Here is a 17,720-nt window from a genome sequence, read left to right on the forward strand (position 1 = left end):
AGATCTTGATTGAGATACGTGTGCCGCCAGCCTGTTACTTAATACACTTTATGAATCTCGTTACATTATATCTTTGTTCTGCTTGGTCACACAGCATGCGTGCGAGTGTGGACAGTACTAAAATTTCAGCAAATACAATAACCCATCAACTATATCTGTATATTTTTGTGACGATAGAGCTGTTTTTTCAAGTAACGCTTCTGGGAGAGCGTAAGATTTAAGCTGGTATGGGAAATGCCTGAAAGCTAACAATGTTTAATTTATGTATTGCGTCGTTAGCCTTGCCCCGAATGAATTTTTAAAATGTCTTTACGAAGGCTAAGGAGTAGTATAATTCTCCTTACTTCAACTACAGTGACGTATATAATTTACCTATGAAAAGAAAGAAGTACACCAACGATTGGTCATATTTCTATATCAGAGATTTTTTAACCTTTTTTTTCTAAAATTTGTTGGCCAGTCTTGTGAATTTTGATGTTGGAAGAGAGTCTGCGGATGGTTGTAGAGGAACAATTCCAAGCGTTATGAACTCCTACATCGCTCTATTGTGAGCGCTTTGTCGAGCTTTGTGGAAACAAAAGAAACTTCGAGCAAGCAAACCTCTGGCAATGAGGACTTTAAACGAAAAGAAAAATATTCGTTTCATTCGCTCGAGACTATACCAATAAATCAACTGGCACGAAATCTGCATGATGAGTGATATGTCTTGCACTCAAAATTGCTACACTGCAGTCGGTTTCATTAAACTTGCGCAACGTCTATTTTGGAGAATCGATTCCGTTGAGAAGTAATTTTCAAAATTTCCCCTCCTCTGTAGCATCAGTCCTAACTCAGTAACAACTTGTGTTCGTGAACAAGCGGATTTTGGCAAAAGGAGTATTGTAGCAAGAATTATCAAGGCGAGGTTTGTGGCGACACAAACTGAAGAGAAATTAGCTGCGTACCTGAACCCAATCAAACATGAGATTGTGACGTGAGTGTTAAATAACTTCAGTTATTTTAGCAATATTAAGTATGATTATTTTTCTGGACGTATCTCGAGGGATTTTGAAGACTGGGAGAAAGGCTTGTAAATCGCGAGACGCTTGGTGAACAAGCACTTACTTACCCTGATTAAAACTAGCGAGGTGTGAAATACAAAGTTGCTGCACATTGTCTTGTTTACGCTCTACAGAATCACGCGACAACATGCTTTATTACATTCTTTGTGATAAAGCATGTCTTTTTCCGCGATCGTCGTCGTCGGATTACTTCAACAATACTTGTGCTCAAACACCTGCGCCAAACATGCAATTCTTTAATTATAAGTCAATTTTTTTTTTTTTTTGAGACAAGTAGCGTTTCTGAAATTGTGCACGGTTTAACTCATCTGCTGGTGTGGGAAATAATTTTTCTACCAACGTTTCAATATGGTGTAGTGTGTCGTTCGCTTCCAATTACCCCGATGGCATCTTACACTAACACTAATGACATCATAAGTTTAAATCGGATTTTTTTCCATGTATTTCTTCTAAATTTGCAAACTAGCTTTGTGAATTTCGATGTTGGGAGAGACTGAAGATGGTTCTAGAGGAATAATTTAAATTGCTCCGAACTCCAGCATCGATCTATTTAATGCGTTTTTCAAAGTTCGTGATTTGATTTTGTGGGGAAATATTGGAAACTTCGTGCTAGGGAGACGCTAGCAATTAGGATTCAAAAGGGAATAAAGGAGGTCATTCGTTTTACTTTCCCAAAACTCAGGACTAGGTCTGCATGATGAGTGCCTTTATCATGATAAAATGTGAATCTGTCTTGCTCTTAAAATTTCTTGTCAATTAGAATTAACATAGCGATCATAACCAATTCCCCCCCTAGTCCCAGTCCTCGCGGCTATCCTTTTATAGTTCGCAATTGACCTTCGAGCGAGCTCGGCAAATAAATAACAAACTGTTAGCTCGAGTTCACAAGCGATCAGAAGTAATATTAAGTGCTCATGCTGTTTGCCGTATCCCCATTGACTACTTTCATCGTTTATTCGTTTTTCCCATGTTATTACTATGTTATTCCCAAATTTAGTTGTTCCATTTTTAATGTATTAGGTTTGTAGCATTTATTTTAGAGACCACTAGCAATTACATACATAGCTAAGAGTTCGGGTCGTCTTTTATGTCCTAAAATTATTGCTGGTGGGTTGTTTTTACTTCCTTAAAAGCAATTTTGGAGAATCCACTCCTTTGGGAAGTCATCATTTATTAATAACGATCTTCAGGCTATGGACGAATAAAATTATTTCATCAGTCTCCTCTTATTGAACAGTCAGGATGGGTTGACATAATTCATGCAAATAATTTGCTGTCACTGAAGAAACAACAGATATTTAGCCAATCTTTCATTTTGTATGTCTCATGTGTTATGCTTAATGAGCTATCATCTCTTGCAAAAGGCAAACGTCGGCTTTAACCCTTCTTCGCCCCTAAAGTTACGTTGCAGAAATTAGCCATTTTCTAAACGAGCGGCGGTCTGGGTACGATTTGCCACCACAAAGGCTCTTGGGATCGTTTGGAGGGACAACGTGAAGGTAAAAAAACATGACGCACTATAACTGCTGTATTCCAGGCTGCACTAATGGTTACAGACATGCACGTAACCTTCAGTATTATAGAATTCCTAAAGACCCTGATATAAGTAGAAAGCAGGTGGTTCTTATGGGGAACGAGACGCTGAAATTAGACTCTACCAGTACGCGGATTTGCTCATCTCATTTCGATGGAGGAGAAAAACTTAGCAGAACTCATTTGCCTTTTTTTTTGCCATGGAAAAAACCGACAGCTCCACGTAGAGAACTCAAGAGGGCCAGTTTCGAAGATACGCAGAAAAAGGAGCAAACCAAAAAAAGAAAAACAACCCTTGCTCAGTTACCACTGGAAGCGAACTTTAAATATGAAGAACAGTCGGAAAATATTAATGTTAATGCTGACACAACAGTACAGTACCAGTGTAGAAATACAAACATTACTTACTGGTGACCAACTAAACAGTTTATATAACAGAATACAAACAAGTGAATAAGAAATTGTTAAGCTAATTGGAGAGATCCAGCAGTTGGAGAAAGAAAACAACAACATAAAAGAGGTGAACGGCAAATTAAAACAGCGGTAATTTGAGCAAGTGTTGTTTTTCTTTTTTTTGGTTTGCTCCATTTTCTGCGCATCTTTGAAACTGGTCCTCTTAAGTTCTTCTCTAGGTGGAGCTGTCGGTTTTGTTCATGGAAAAATTGAAGGAAAGTGTCTTCTGCTAAGTTTTTCTCCTCCATTGAAATGAGCTGAGCAAATCCGCGTACTGCGTACTCGTAGAATCTAATTTCAGCGTCTCGTTCCTCATAAGAACCACGTACTTTCAACGTATATCAGGGTCTAGGAATTCTAATACTGCAGGTTAGGTGAATTTCTGTAACTATTAGAGCAGCCTGGAATACAGCAGTTATAGTGCGCCATGTTTCTTTACCTTCACGTTGTCCCTCTGAACGATCCCAAGAGCCTTTGTGGTGGCAAATCGTACCCAGACCGCCACTCGTTTAGAAAATGGCTAATCATTGTAACACATATTGAATTTGGCAAAGTATTCGTTGCCCTCATCTTTTCATAAATGCTTCAACTGAATCGCACTTGACCCAAACATATTTTGAAGAATTTTGTTTTTTTTCGAAGCTTTCAATATATGCATTGTCAAAAGGCGTTTGCTTATGTAACTCACTGGACACTGTTCACATATCAAAGGGTCTATGCTACTTCTAGCAACTAAGGAGAGCAAAGCTTGCGCTCGCGTCAGATGTAGTGGGCAACGCAGAAAAATTAACGTAGCCAAGAATTGCCTTAACCCTTTATTCCCCAGGATCACTATGCATATTCTCCCCACTGTTCTTTCTACATTTCCTAATGTTTTGACAAGGAGAACTTGTTCAACAATAAAGAGCTTTTTTTAGTTGGCGATAATTTTCTGTATTCCCATGACCTTCATGTGTGATTCAGGCGTGATACTGTGGGAAGGAATTAGATGCCAGTTAACAAATGGTAAACACCACAGCGTACACTATTGAGTTATGGATGCACGCGGGAGGTTGCTGAGCACGAAAGGAGCGTAAGAGTCGCACGAGGCGATAGTCGAGAGCGACTCTAGCTTCTTGAGTGCCTAGCAAACCTCCCAATTGCATCCATATCTCAATAGTGTACGCTGTGGTGTTTACCATTTGTTTTATAACATAACATTGATACATTGTAGCTAAAGAGTCCCCTTTTATTTAACAAATCTTACGTGACCAGAAAAAACAAGCGGGCGCGGAAAAATAGTCTTTGCATTTGCTCATGTCAGCAGCGTACACCCATGGGCAAATGGGGGACGCTAAATTGACCAATCAGAGCGCGCGCTTTACTTTGGTTATGTTATAATCCCTCTTGGTGGTCAAGGGTCAATGGAACCACTTTCCGAAGACATTATGTTTTACATGGATATTATAGCCAGTGAAAGAGAAACCATTTTTGCGTTGGCACCACAATAAATTGCTAGTCGTATAGTAGCTTAGCCCGGCGTGATTGAAGCGAACCAGTTGCAGCTTAAAAGTTCCATAGCACTCCTTACACACGCGCGCGTGGGGCAGAGCCCCATACCCGTGGAATATAGTCAACCTCTTTTCGTTTGGTTGTCACCTGACTGACCGAGGGCACTTGCCCTCAGATTTCACGGGAAGGGTAGGGGAGACTATCAAAACGGAGGAAGGGGTGTCTCAGGCGAGTCTTGGCAAATGCACATCTTTTATGTTATAATTATTGTTACGAACTTGGGAGCTCCGCTTTTAGGCTTGGCTAAATCTATGTATTAAACCTATAAGCTTGGTGTGTACTTTGCAACTGTTTGGTTTTCCTATCGTAAAGAGGGCTTAGGATTACACTTAAGAAAACAATTAAGACTGCTAAACACGCAGTTTCACATTATTTGTGCTTGAAGTGAAAATTATGTATCGCTCAAAATGGTCATAAAGAAGAAAAGATAACTTGATATTAGGTGTTTAATAGCGACCACGGCCACGGCCACGGCCACGGCCACGGCCACGGCCACGGCCACGGCCACGGCCACGGCCACGGCCACGGCCACGGCCACGGCCACGGCCACGGCCACGGCCACGGCCACGGCCACGGGCTGTTGAGAAAAAAAAATTTATAAACTTTTGTTTCATACTCGATGATTGTGGGGTTTAAAATAACGATTGGCCAAATTGAGTGGCTGCTTTCTCCCTCAAGCCACCTTTGTAAGCTTAAAATAAACTTACAAAGGTGGCTTGGGGAAAAATCTATTCTTAAAAAACCTTCGAAAGACCTTTCTAAGTAACCAGCGATAACTGTTCCTTATTTCTTACCTCGACAATGGCATAGTCTGGAATTTTCCAAAGATTCCCCCAAATTGGAACCTGAAATAGGTAAACATAATTTAGGGAAATTATAGAGAAACGTTCTAAAGTTTTTCAAAACGTTGAAGATTGATATGACTGAAAATCAGTGCACTCTTTCGTCACGCGTAAAACCAAGAACGGGTGAATGATATTGACCTGCACGACAGCTGAACATTGGATATTTGGGAGTTTGTCGACTAAGTTCATGCAACTTCTTGTGAGACAAAAAGCTGTCATCGTAAAGAAGGTACTTAATGGGATTGGAGTGGCTCTTGAGGGTGTTGATGTGCATGTCGCGCACAAATTGACGCAGGATTGACTCAAGTCTTGATTTGGCTATTAAGGCCAGACCGGAACACACAGCTGCGAGTGTTAAGAAGAACAAATTCAGAGCCAGGATGGGCTGCGGGGAGTTTGCGTAAGAGGAGTTCGCGAAGAGAAGAGGGGATGATAATACAATCATGCTTGAAAAGCAAGCCATCGTGAACAGTGATTTCGCGACGACCAGACCAATATGGACGAGCCAGCTCTGAGACAGCAGTCTTGTACCATATAGTGAGGCGAGAATGATTTGTTCTGGGCCTGTCCAAGCGGCAGTTCTGATGCCTTGAGGGGCAGCATCGTGGAAGACAGAGAGCAAGGACTGTTGGAACCAAACTCGACTCAGCAGAGTAACTCACCATGGACCTGCTTATGTGACGTAGCGGGTGAAGGAGAGGGAGAAAGAGTCTGCAAAGTCGAGCGAGGAACCGTTTTGGTACTCAACATGAAAGTGTAACGCTGAAGAGTGAGCATCATGCTCAGTAGACTATGCGCGGCTGAGGGTAGTAGACGTTTTTAAAAAGATAATCTCTAGAGGTTTGTGGTTGCTGTGGACAGTCACATCTGACTTGCCGAAGAGGAGCTGATCATATCTGTGAAAGGCATGAACGATGGCAAGGGTTTCTTTCTCAATTTTAGCACTGTTTAGTTGGAGAAAGAGTACTGGAACTGTAGGTCACTAGTTGCCTTGGAATGGTGTTAAGCCTGGCTCACATATAATCGCAGAAGATCGCAGACGATCGCAGGTGATCGCAGGCGATCGCACAATCATTGAAACCACTCAACCGAAGATCGCGAATCGCATCTTTACATATGATCGCAGCCTATCACAGCGATCTGTGACCACCGAGTCCACGATTTACCATTCAGCGACAATACAATATAACTCTAGTCAACCAACACGGACACAGAGGACACTGAATATTTAATAGGTGCTAGCATTCTGCTTCTGTTGTCTTTACTTAGACGGAAAACTGTTGATAGGTTAAAGAAGAAACGTTGCTTCTTGGTGCGGAAAGTCTAAAGAAAGAGAAAATTCTTTGCTAAAGCGATTTAACAATCGTATTTTCTAATTTCTTCCATAAACTGTTCCGTGTCAGTTTCACCTTCCACCTTGTCGAAACACACGCCCGTGCACAAGTTGATAAACAACTCAGGATTGTCACGGTATCATGACGCTTGTGGTGCTTTACGCTGGGAAAACATAGCATTGTGGGACACATTCCAAGCGCATTATCGCAGAAGTTTGTTTACATATGATCACACTCGATCGCACACGATCGCAACCAATCGCACGAATAGAACATGGTCCTATTCCCACGATCACCTGCGATCGCACACGATCGCAGAGCTGTTCACATATGATCGCAGACGATCGCTGGCGATCGAGTGCGATCGCCTGTGATCGTCTGCGATTATATGTGAACCAGGCTTTAGAGTCAGTGGGTGTCTGTAGCTATAGGAAGCTGGAGCAGTGCAGGAACTGAGCCATATTCTGAAGCATCCACTTGGAGTATAACAAGAGCATTCACATCGTAGTAGCGGAGACATAGTGCTTTGGAGACTAGTTTTTAAGCTCAAGTTAAAGCTTTACTGTTCACACCAGAGAAAATCGTCCTTAATCTGTGTGAGGTCACGAAGAGGACGAATTACTTCACTGAGATTTGGGCAGAACTAGGACAGATACGTGATTATCCCCAGAAGCGTAGTGTGGCGGCATTGTCTTGAGGTTGGAGAGTGTCAAGAACAGCACTGGCCATTTCTGTACCCGGTTTCAGTTCTTTGTGGGTACGTATGTGACCCATACAAGGTGCAGTATGTGTTGTAAAAATGAATTTGGCCGGGCTTAGGTTGAGGTTGTGCTGAGAGAGACGATTCTGTTAATAGATGAAAGTGTGGTTATGATCCCGGATGGCATATGCTAGACACCCGCCCAGATCAATGACAATAATTTCATTATCAGTGCTCAAAACGCCCTTGATTATACAGAAAACATCATGAAGGCATTCATGCGCTGAAGTAAAGCCCACCGGTGTAGACCCCAAGGGGTGTACCAGTATAGAAGATTCATCTGTTAACTCAGTGGTTTGGAACAAATCCTTAATATCAAACACTGAGAAAACCTTCGCTTGGTTGAACCGATGCATGTCTTCTTCAAAGGTAGATATAGGGCTTTCCTTTCTTTTTAATTTCTGGAAAATTGCGAGAGGAACAAGAAGATAAAAATTAGCTTACAAAGGTGGCTTTCAAAAACCTTTCTTAGTTTTGAGTGAACAAGAACTAATGCCCCTTATTTCTTACCTGGACATCCGTTTTCTTAGTATAAATCCACGCAGTTTTTCAATTCAGCTTTCTTTTGTTCTCTTAAAATGGGCAAAACATGATTTACTTAGCCGCATGATCTACTTTCGAAGAACCCGTGAAAAGAAAGTCATTTAGCTCCTGTAGGAGAATGACCGCTATACAAGGTTGGGCACCGGCTCACACAGCCAATACTATGTAATAAGTTAACAGCCGTCAAAAATCCATCCAAAGTTTATTGCCTGAAGCAACATGGTCAACTCACATGCGAGAACAACCATTTACACACGGACCCACGGAGAAAAACTTTACACTGAAGCATCATGGGTAACAGCCACCCAGACACGACTGACTAAAGAAACCTACCCAATATTCCAAAAAATTAAGAGGCCTTTTAATTCTAAGACTTTAATTAGTACGGAGTCTCTGGAGCATTCATTGTTGGCACAGCTGAGTACCGGGAGAGGCCTTTTAATTCTCAGACTTTGATTAGTACGGAGTCTCTGGAGCATTCATTGTTGGCGCAGCTAAGTACCGGGACTCGGTCCTCATAATAATAGGAGAGATAAAAACGCGGCAACGCCAGGAGTAAATAAAAGTTCTCTCAACTACCCTAAGAGAACTGACTCATAAATACATACGTACATACATACATACATACATACATACATACATACATACATACATACATACATACGTTAATTGACCACTCCCCACGGGGGATTTTCAGGGCCAATTCGCACCCAGGAACCACCCCAGGGTAGGACATCCATCACACAGTAATCTCGTTAATTTAAGGACAACAAGTTCAAGTTTAAATCGGCCGCTTGTATATATAACTTTAATGGGTAAGTATGGAGTAGTGGTAACTATGGACTGGCATATAGTCACAAACCTAACTTTGCTTGCTCACATAGGAAATATTGATCCCCAACAGTTTTTACACGAACCTCGTATTTCTTCATGTAGACCATATAGTCGCACCTTGTGGTCAATATTCGTCTGAACGGCCCTCGCAGTAGACAGGTCGACGGCTGATATAATTATGTTCTGAGAATGAGGGGTAATCTTTCGTCGTCTTCCAATCTGAGATTCACGGGGTGTTAGGAGAGGTAATAACGAATATGGATAGGGGGAAATGGAAACGCCTATGGTCAAAGATCAATAGAGGAACCATTCTAAGTTTTAAGTTAGGAACAGTTGCTGTTCCTTATTTCTTACCTATTTCCTTTTCTAGGTGTTGGTACCTTTCCCAGCGACATCTCTTGTTACATAGTTCAGTTGAAATAGGTAAAACGTGATTTAGAGATTTTGTGGGTAAATCTTGTGATCATCTTGAAGCTTTTCAATAGGTTGAAGATTGATATGAAGATGATATGATTAAAAAATAATCTGTCTTGATCTCTATTTAACTTGGGATTTACGATAGGCGAGGTCTGATTGATGAATATTGATGTATAGTTTTAAGTTACTCTTCATTTTTAGAGTTAGCCTTCTGTTGCCCTTCTAAATCATCTACATCCGTTATTAGTTATTATCATTATTTCTTACTTGCTGTTTCTTTTATATCCTCATCAATGTTTTCACAGTTTTCCCTCAGTTCCAAACAATCTGTTGAAATAGGTAAAACATGACTGAGAGAAACTATAGATAAATCTTATGACCATCTTCAAGTTTTTCAATAAGTTGAAGATTGATATGAAGATCGATAAGATTAAAAGGCAGTCTGTCATCGTCTCTTTTCAATCTGGAATTTAATGATATTGGTGAGGTCTCATGAATAGATGCTATTGTGCGTCTTATCGAGATTTTGGTTAAAAAGTTTGGTCGTTAAAATCAAAACCAAAACTGAAGCAAAACTCAAAATGCACTCACTGTCTTTTTCGCCTGATTCCTCTCCTGAATCATTTGCAGCCTCTTCCATTCCTGTGTCATCCGCTTCTCCGTCCATTTCTGAGTCTTCTCCTGTGTTTTCGGGATCTAATTCCTCTTCGTCTTGCTCCTCTTCACCATCACAAAACAAAATTAGATATGGACTACCCTTCAGGTGGGTAGTTGCACTAAAAGGCTTTTATGTTTTGTACCTCATTGTAGATCGTTTTTATATCATTTTGTTAGAAATGAATAGAATTAAGTGTCCTATCGAATTCATACAGAATCAGGGAGATGTTTCGCGACAGTGAATTTACTCCTGTATGCTTTAATTTGATATGACTTTACCATTCTGCTCTCCTTTAAGCGAGTCCAACTCATGTTCTAACTGTGAGAGTTCTTGATAAAATTGGCCGTGGTCTCTCTCGAATTCATGAAGTTTTTGATCAGGTCGGCCTTGGTCTCTCATCCTTTGGTAGTCATTGCGACTCTCAGCGTTGATCGGCTCATTATGAACATCTAAAAAAAAATCTCAATTCAATTCGCATAGGCGTAGTCGAATATCAAAAGAAAATGATAAAACAAAAAATATATAATCTAATACACAAATAGGAAATTACAGAGATAAAAGAAAAACACACAATGTTTTTATTATTCAGGCTTTATTACATCGCTCGCAGCGCCCGTTGGCAAGATGGAACGAGTCCTGTGCTCTGGCTGGCTACCCGAGCGGGCAAGATGGGTCCATCTTGACCACTCGGGATTGCCCGCATTGACGCCGAGCATGAAAGAAAGTAGAGTTATGACTAAGTTCATAATTCTTGGAAAATTCGGCGACGGAAACGCAAAAGGTGGCAGAAGATAGTCAAAATAAAGAAAAAATAACAACTCTAGTGAGTGTGTTGTGCCACAAAAAAGAGTTGGCAATCTTTCCCGGCTCTCGAAGTGAAAAAGTCATTCCTAGTTCTTAATAAAGCGAGATCTTTCTGCAATATAATAAGTCCTTTATTGATCAAGCTTATTCGGTCAAGATGGCTACATGTTAGCCTCGTTCTTTTTCCGCAATTTTATGGAACTCGACTTCGTCTCGGTTCATGAAGATGCAAACAAAAAAAAAATATATCTGCTAATATCCAGCCATCTTGACCTCACCCTTGGTTAATAACGCATATGTAGTGTTGCTATAGTGTACCCTTAATTGTCAAAAAATTATTCATTTGGACCATGTCATTATTTAATGTTATACTTAAATTCTGGTTTTGAATAATTGTTTATGATCAATTCTGTACAGAGTAATGATTAGCCCTAAGACACAGCGAGAGATTACAAACTGTCTATGATATCTTGGACGCAATGAATCCCATTACATTTTGTGTCTCGAACTGAGTATACTTACCATATGGTTCTGCGGTTGATAAATCAACTACAGCAAAGAACGCCACCTCGAATAAAAAATGAAAAACAAGCTTTGTAAAACTGATGGAAAGAGTTAACGAGTGAGCTAACTCATGTCAAATATTTAGTTATCTAGCAAGCCAACCTTGTTCCTAACTAGTAACGCTTTAGATAGCCACGCTTAATGTCAGGCAGTTCGCAGCCAATCAATCACCTGGCCTCTGCAGTCAAAATAAGCTAACCAAAGTAGCCAAAGTAACCACTGTTAAGTAACCAAAGTAGCCAAAGCAACCACTGTTAAGTAACCAAAGTAGCCAAAGTAACTACTGTTAAGTAACAAAAGTAGCCAAAGTAACCACTGTTAAGTAACCAAAGTAGCCAAAGTAACCACTGTAATGCAGCCAGCCACCCAGCCAGCCAGTGAGCTAGCCAGCCAGCCAGCCAGCCAGCCAGCCAGCCAGCTAGCCAGCCAGCCAGCCAGCCAGTCAGTCAGCCAGCCAGCCAGCCAGCCAGCCGGTTAGCCGGTCAGCAGATTAAATGAACTGCCGGCAGCAGTGATACAACCAGTCAGCTTTTTAATCGTTACCTGTTTAGCCTATGAAGCCGCAAGCCAATTAATGGCAAAATCAGCTAGGCTTTCTTTCACCTTGCCTTGGCTGAACACGAAATTATTCAGCATCTTTTCATAAAGTGAGAAGACTTACCACGGATATTTTGATACAGGATGCCATTCCACGGGAAAATTATGAGCAGTTCACACAAATCCTCCAATGGCGCAGTGATAATGTTGAAAGCGTGATTATTGGAACGAAACTAAGCGATTCCAACAAAGCAGCTCCATTTAATTTTTTCCCGGATTAGATGTTTTTCTACTTTCAGTTGAGTGCTGAACAATAAGCCTATGGGTGTTAATATTTTTCTGATTTAATAGGAAGGATTAATGCCTCACTTTGTCTCCTTTTAAGGTCATATTATCTTTTTGTTCCACCCAGTTAATATTTCCCCTTTCGTCCGGTTGCTCTTTGGGGACAATTTGTCTGTCTAAAAACTTCGTTAAGGGAATTTAACACGAAGTGAATGGTGGCCTGACAGATTACCGTTATTGCATTTTGCTACAAGTTAACTGAACTACTAGTCAACTGGCTTGTCTTTTTTCCCTCTGCGATAGCGGAAAAAAGAAAAACAATAACAAATGGATAAACAATGGAAAGTGCTAAAAGATAACCTTTGAAGAAAGGATCGTAAAACATGAAGCAGCTTGACTCTAGTGGTTAAAGTGTTTATAAAGTATGTAGGAACAAACTAAAGACACGTCAGGTGAAAGGTTTTTTGAATAAATGTTCTTATACCTTACTCATATTTAAACGTCGCCTATTGTTATGGTTTTATTCGTTTCAAGACAATCGCTCTACTGTTTGTTGTCCTCTGGGGCCTTTTTGTCGGATGGTTTAAATCGCGCTTGGCAAGTGTTGAGTTCAGGCGATAATTCCTTCGGTGGAGTTTTGCCTTCGGGTGATATCCTTAGGCATTAGTGTAGCTAATATCCACAATCTTTGGAAACAAAAATTTTGTTTCAAAACTTCATCAAGGAAAGCAAAGATAATTGGTGGTCTGGCAGATTACTGTTCTTGCCTATAAGCGCAGGTCAACATCTTTACAGTCGAACCTCGATTATCCGCATTATTCGATTATCCAGACTTTTTTCTCTGGTCCTAATTTTTTCATGAATATTAATTAGCTGTGATCTTGAAAACTCAAAGTCGTAAAAGGCCCATTAATCCTCTCAAAACACTGTTGAAACAGCTTATTATCCTGTGCGCTTTTCGAAGCCCGCAAGTGCGACGAGACAAAGAAACTAGTATCAACTAAAAAGGCAGCGCAATATTTCAAAAACTGCTTGTCGTAAATGGAATCACAGAACGATATTGAACCTGTGCAGTTAATGCAGCGAAGACAAATGATGGCAATGCGATCAAGCTACAAGTCTTTAAAGCGAACGAACATACTTGAACATTTTAGACCTTTGTAAATGCTTGAACTGAAAGTTTTTATTTGTAAATACATACCGGCTGTGTAGATTTCACAATTAAAATGATGTTTTCTATGCTGTAAACCTTTTGTTTACATTTCTATCTCATTAATATTCATATTTTTGATTTTCCGGACTCTCGATTATCTGGACTCTCGATTATCCGGACTCTCGATTATCCGGACTCTCGATTATCCGGACTCTCGATTATCCGGACTCTCGATTATCCGGACTCTCGATTATCCGGACCCTCGACTATCCGGACTATTTACCGAGGTCCCGACGAGTTCGGATAATCGAGGTTCGACTCTACTTGTGAACTGTCTTGATTTTTTTCTTTCTTCCCAGAAAGCGGAAAAAAAGGACCAAATAAAAAAAATAAAAAACAATCAGATTTACGAAACAGTGATTTTTGCGCAAGAAACATGAAAAAAAAAATGAGTCAACTTGACTCCAATGGCTTAAGTGTTTGAAAACAATGCGCAAGAACACTCTAGCAAAACATCAGGTAGATGCCTCTTGATGGAATATTCTCACACTATTCCGAAATATCCAAAATAAAGTGTTCTATTCAGATCTACCTCACTTTTGGCAGGATTGACTGATGACTGAGTAAATGTGTATTTTTAGTAGATTTTTCGGTAGGATCATACCCACGCCTTGGGCTGAAAAAGGAAATAAATTTCTCTATTGAAGCGTGCGTGGATAAAATTTTGTCTAAACAAGGCCGTAGCTAGCATGAGGCAAGAAGAGGCAATTGCCTCGTTTTGATTTTGGCCTTTTTTTTTCTTTTTCGAAAATTGACTTTTCTGAAGAAAAATGCCACGATAAATGCTTGAAAGAGTATTTCTGAGACTCTAGAGTTCAAAATTTTCTGGGGGGGTAGGGGCATGCACCCAGCCCCCCCTAGCGACTCGCGCCTTCGGCGCTCGAAACTTGCCTCGTCTTGTTCTGAAGTCTGGCCACAGCCCTGCTAAACAATACTAGGTCTTTTTAAGTATGATCCCAGATCCTTTTAACCGCTTGGGAAAAAAGCTCGATCGAGGTCAAGACTTCGGGATTGTGTTTATTTTAAATAGAGTTGAGTGGCGGGGGGGGGGGGGGGGGTCATTCCTGCAATTTGATCGCTAACCTGTAAACTCACTGTTTGCTGTGTTTCGGTGTTTTATTCTGAAGACGTGAGTGGATTTAGATAATACCCCTTGGAAACCGTCCGTGATATCCCAGCTAGAATAGCTGCTGCAACACCGTTACTTTTGCGCAGACCATTCTTTCCCCACACAAAATAAAAATGATAATCATCATTTAATGAGCGGTTTTTTTTTTCTTACAGTGATCCCTGATCTTTTTAGTATTTTGGGGAAAAATGCTCGATCGAGGCCGAGATTTCGTAGGTTGAGGTCATTTTAAATCGTGTTGAATGGCGAGGGTGACTCCTGCAAAAAGTCGTTAACCGCGCTGATATAGCCTGGATAAGTCTTAAACTGTCCATGAAATCACAGAGAAAATGGCTATGATACATCCTTACAGACTGTTTCTCTTCCACCCAGAGGAAGGCATCGACAAGATTAAAAAAATGAAAGGTAATGGATGTATCTAGCAAACTTTTTAGCATTACAGGCCTACAAGTATGGAACCATGTTTTTTTTACCAGCTGGAAAGAACGAATCTGAACGGAACTTAGATGTTTGCCAACCAAACTCGGTTGTTTGTAAGAGCTTCAATATTCGGAAATTTTTCATCAAAAGCACAGCTATGAGCGAAAGGGAAATGCACCAGTGGGCATAGAATGGTGTCCAGTATCAATGAATGATGCCTAAAAATGCGTGAGTAGTGCTCCAATCTCTATCTCCTCTTTATAGTGGAAAACAACACGTACCCATTCAAGTGCAGAATTCAAGCTAATTAGATGTGACGCTAGCAGGTAGCCATTCTTTCATCCAGTCTAACTCAGTCCGAGTGAAAGGAAATACCTTTTTTTCGGCGAAATTATTACTAAAGGGAAACTTATAAATCAGAGTTTTGTGGATTTGCTAGCTGTATTTTGCGAAAAAGTTTTCATTGACTCCATTACTTGGTTCAGTTGATTGTCAATCATCGCGGACTTCCTAGAAGAATATCACGCATGATCTACGCTTAAATGAATATTCCTTCAAAACGTTTGCCTTCTGTGTGATAAAGAAGTGATAGCAGCTGTTTTCAAAGTTCTTAAAATTGTCCTCAATCGTAATTTGTCACTACTTCTAAAAAACACGTGCGAAATTAATCCCTTATGGACTTGAGGCCCATACGATAACTTATACTTATTGAACATGCAACTTTCATATGCATGTGAAAGACACGCGAAAAGAAGTTGAAAAGCTTGTGAAAAAGGTGATTAATTTCACGCAGGGTGTCCTAATTCTGGCAACCTTAATCCTTTCAATCACGCATGCGCTCTATGGCTTTGACGGTGACTTGTGAAGGAACAGAATTTTTCACTCTTAATGTCTGCAGAGAGCCATGGTAGAGATGACGTATATGGATAAGGTGTAACGAGAACCCCTTTTACAACCCATTCACTCTGATACCCTTTAATTTCTTTGCTTGGGGTGGTTGTATGATGACAGTTAAAGCTTGATAGTACGCTCCATGGGAGGTAGTGGTTGGATTTCTTGCGGATAAATAAAAGCCCTGGCCAAGCAAGACTGAAAATTACAATTTGAAAGGGAACAAGGAAAGCTCATTCTACTTACGAGTAACTAATCCAATATCTGTAAATTAAGTTAGCAAGTCCGCACGATAAAAGCGAGATGATACGAGGTGGTCAATGTCATGGTCGTTCTGTTACGTTCTAAAAATTGCAAGTCGGTTCCATAAGTCTTACGTAACGGCTGTTTTGGAGAATCCGTTATGTTAGAAACTAATTCTTGAAACTCTATTTCCTTTCTGTTTTCCAAAGAGGGAGCTCAATGATCCGATGTAGTAAATCGTCGAGCTTCATTTTGAGTGAAAATATTGATATACACAAAAAAATAATTTCCATAAATCAATGAGTGGTTTCATGTTCCAACTCAGTCGACACGACATTACAACTATGGTGCAACGTATTTTCATTAATCTTTAGCTATCTTATGAGCAATTAAACTTTATTCGGCTAGTTTCAAACAACCCTTGCTCAAAGCGGTCTATAGTTTCCTTCAAAGATAACATTTACGTTCGATTACGCTCAAACCAACCTCGATCAGCGCCATTTTAATAAGCATGCGATGCGACAAGGCAGTAGTGGTAAAAAATACGTTGTGGCCAATCTATGCAAAGGCAAAATTGTAATTTCATTAACGATAGAAACTTCTGGCATTGATTATGATTCGTGCCGAGAAATAGCGAACAGGAAAAATGCAAAATAGCGAATGAGTGGAAACCCTGAGAAACCCTGAAAACATTAGTTCCTCTTGACGGGAGGCGTCCAAAATTCCATATACATTTGAAAATTATCATAAGCCATTATTTATTTACTTGTTTCTAGGTCATTAAAATATTCTTTAACTGAATAACAAGGACACAGTTGATTTTTCTTAGAACATCCGTAGGGGGCAGTTGGATTTGAATGCCACTGGAATCATTAACTCGATACAAGAGTAACCGTTCGATGACATGATGGAACTCTGAGGCATTGCATCGTTAAAATTTTAACTTTACCATATAGTTCTTACCTTTAGAATATTTCCTTCGTCATAACCTCTGCTTACCATAAGCGCTTCGATTGGTCAATTAAGCAAGTAGGAATTACCTGTGAAGGTATAAATCTTTCTTGTGTTGCCAGGCTATTGTTTGAGTTATTTCCATTTCGTTTATTGAATATTTTGCGGAAATTATATGACTCGCTTAGCTCTCCACGTTTGGGTCTGTCAATAAAAACCCTTTCCGTTTCCGTTTGACGAAACTTGCCAGACTCATTTAGATATGATATCTTATAACCCTGTTCTTCTCGGTCTTCAAGTACTGTAGGCTACGAATTCGCTTTTTCCTCCTAAAATATAATGCCCGTGACGCTCGTGCCTGTTCAAGAAACTTGGTCCGTATGGTTTTTAATGGTTTTTACGGACCGCATACTTGGTTTGTAAGAGGTGCTTGCAGATCTGCGTGCCGTTGACCGCACAGCTAATTACAGGTGAAAATGAATCATCGTTTGAATAAACTTATCTCAAAATTTTCCATAGTCTTGCGGTTAGATCAAAACAACTGACTCGATTCTAGCGATAGGAAAGCGATTTGTTTCAAGAGGGGACGTGGGCCTGTAGGTAGGTGAACCTTTTACCTTGATGAGGAAATAGAAAGCTGGACAACCCTCCGTAGCATCTAGAAGATAAAATTTGCAATCTCACAGAACGAAAT

The 17,720-nt window shown here is 40.3% G+C and overlaps 1 protein-coding gene across 1 annotated transcript; it reads right to left on the bottom strand.

Annotated features, from left to right (window-relative positions):
- Nucleotides 1–8,997: 8,997 nt before the first annotated feature.
- Nucleotides 8,998–17,387, bottom strand: LOC111337777 (uncharacterized). The gene is made up of 6 exons (XM_088752652.1): nucleotides 17,039–17,387; nucleotides 11,316–11,361; nucleotides 10,268–10,438; nucleotides 9,923–10,051; nucleotides 9,599–9,658; nucleotides 8,998–9,325 (listed from the first exon to the last, which is right to left on the bottom strand). The coding sequence occupies exons 1-6, from the start codon at nucleotides 17,075–17,077 to the stop codon at nucleotides 9,258–9,260; spliced, it is 513 nt and encodes a 170-aa protein (XP_088608778.1). The 5' UTR covers nucleotides 17,078–17,387; the 3' UTR covers nucleotides 8,998–9,257.
- Nucleotides 17,388–17,720: the final 333 nt, after the last annotated feature.

The sequence above is a fragment of the Stylophora pistillata genome, chromosome 3 (genome assembly GCF_964205215.1).
Source record: "Stylophora pistillata chromosome 3, jaStyPist1.2, whole genome shotgun sequence".
In the NCBI taxonomy this organism is placed as follows: Eukaryota; Metazoa; Cnidaria; class Anthozoa; order Scleractinia; family Pocilloporidae; genus Stylophora; species Stylophora pistillata.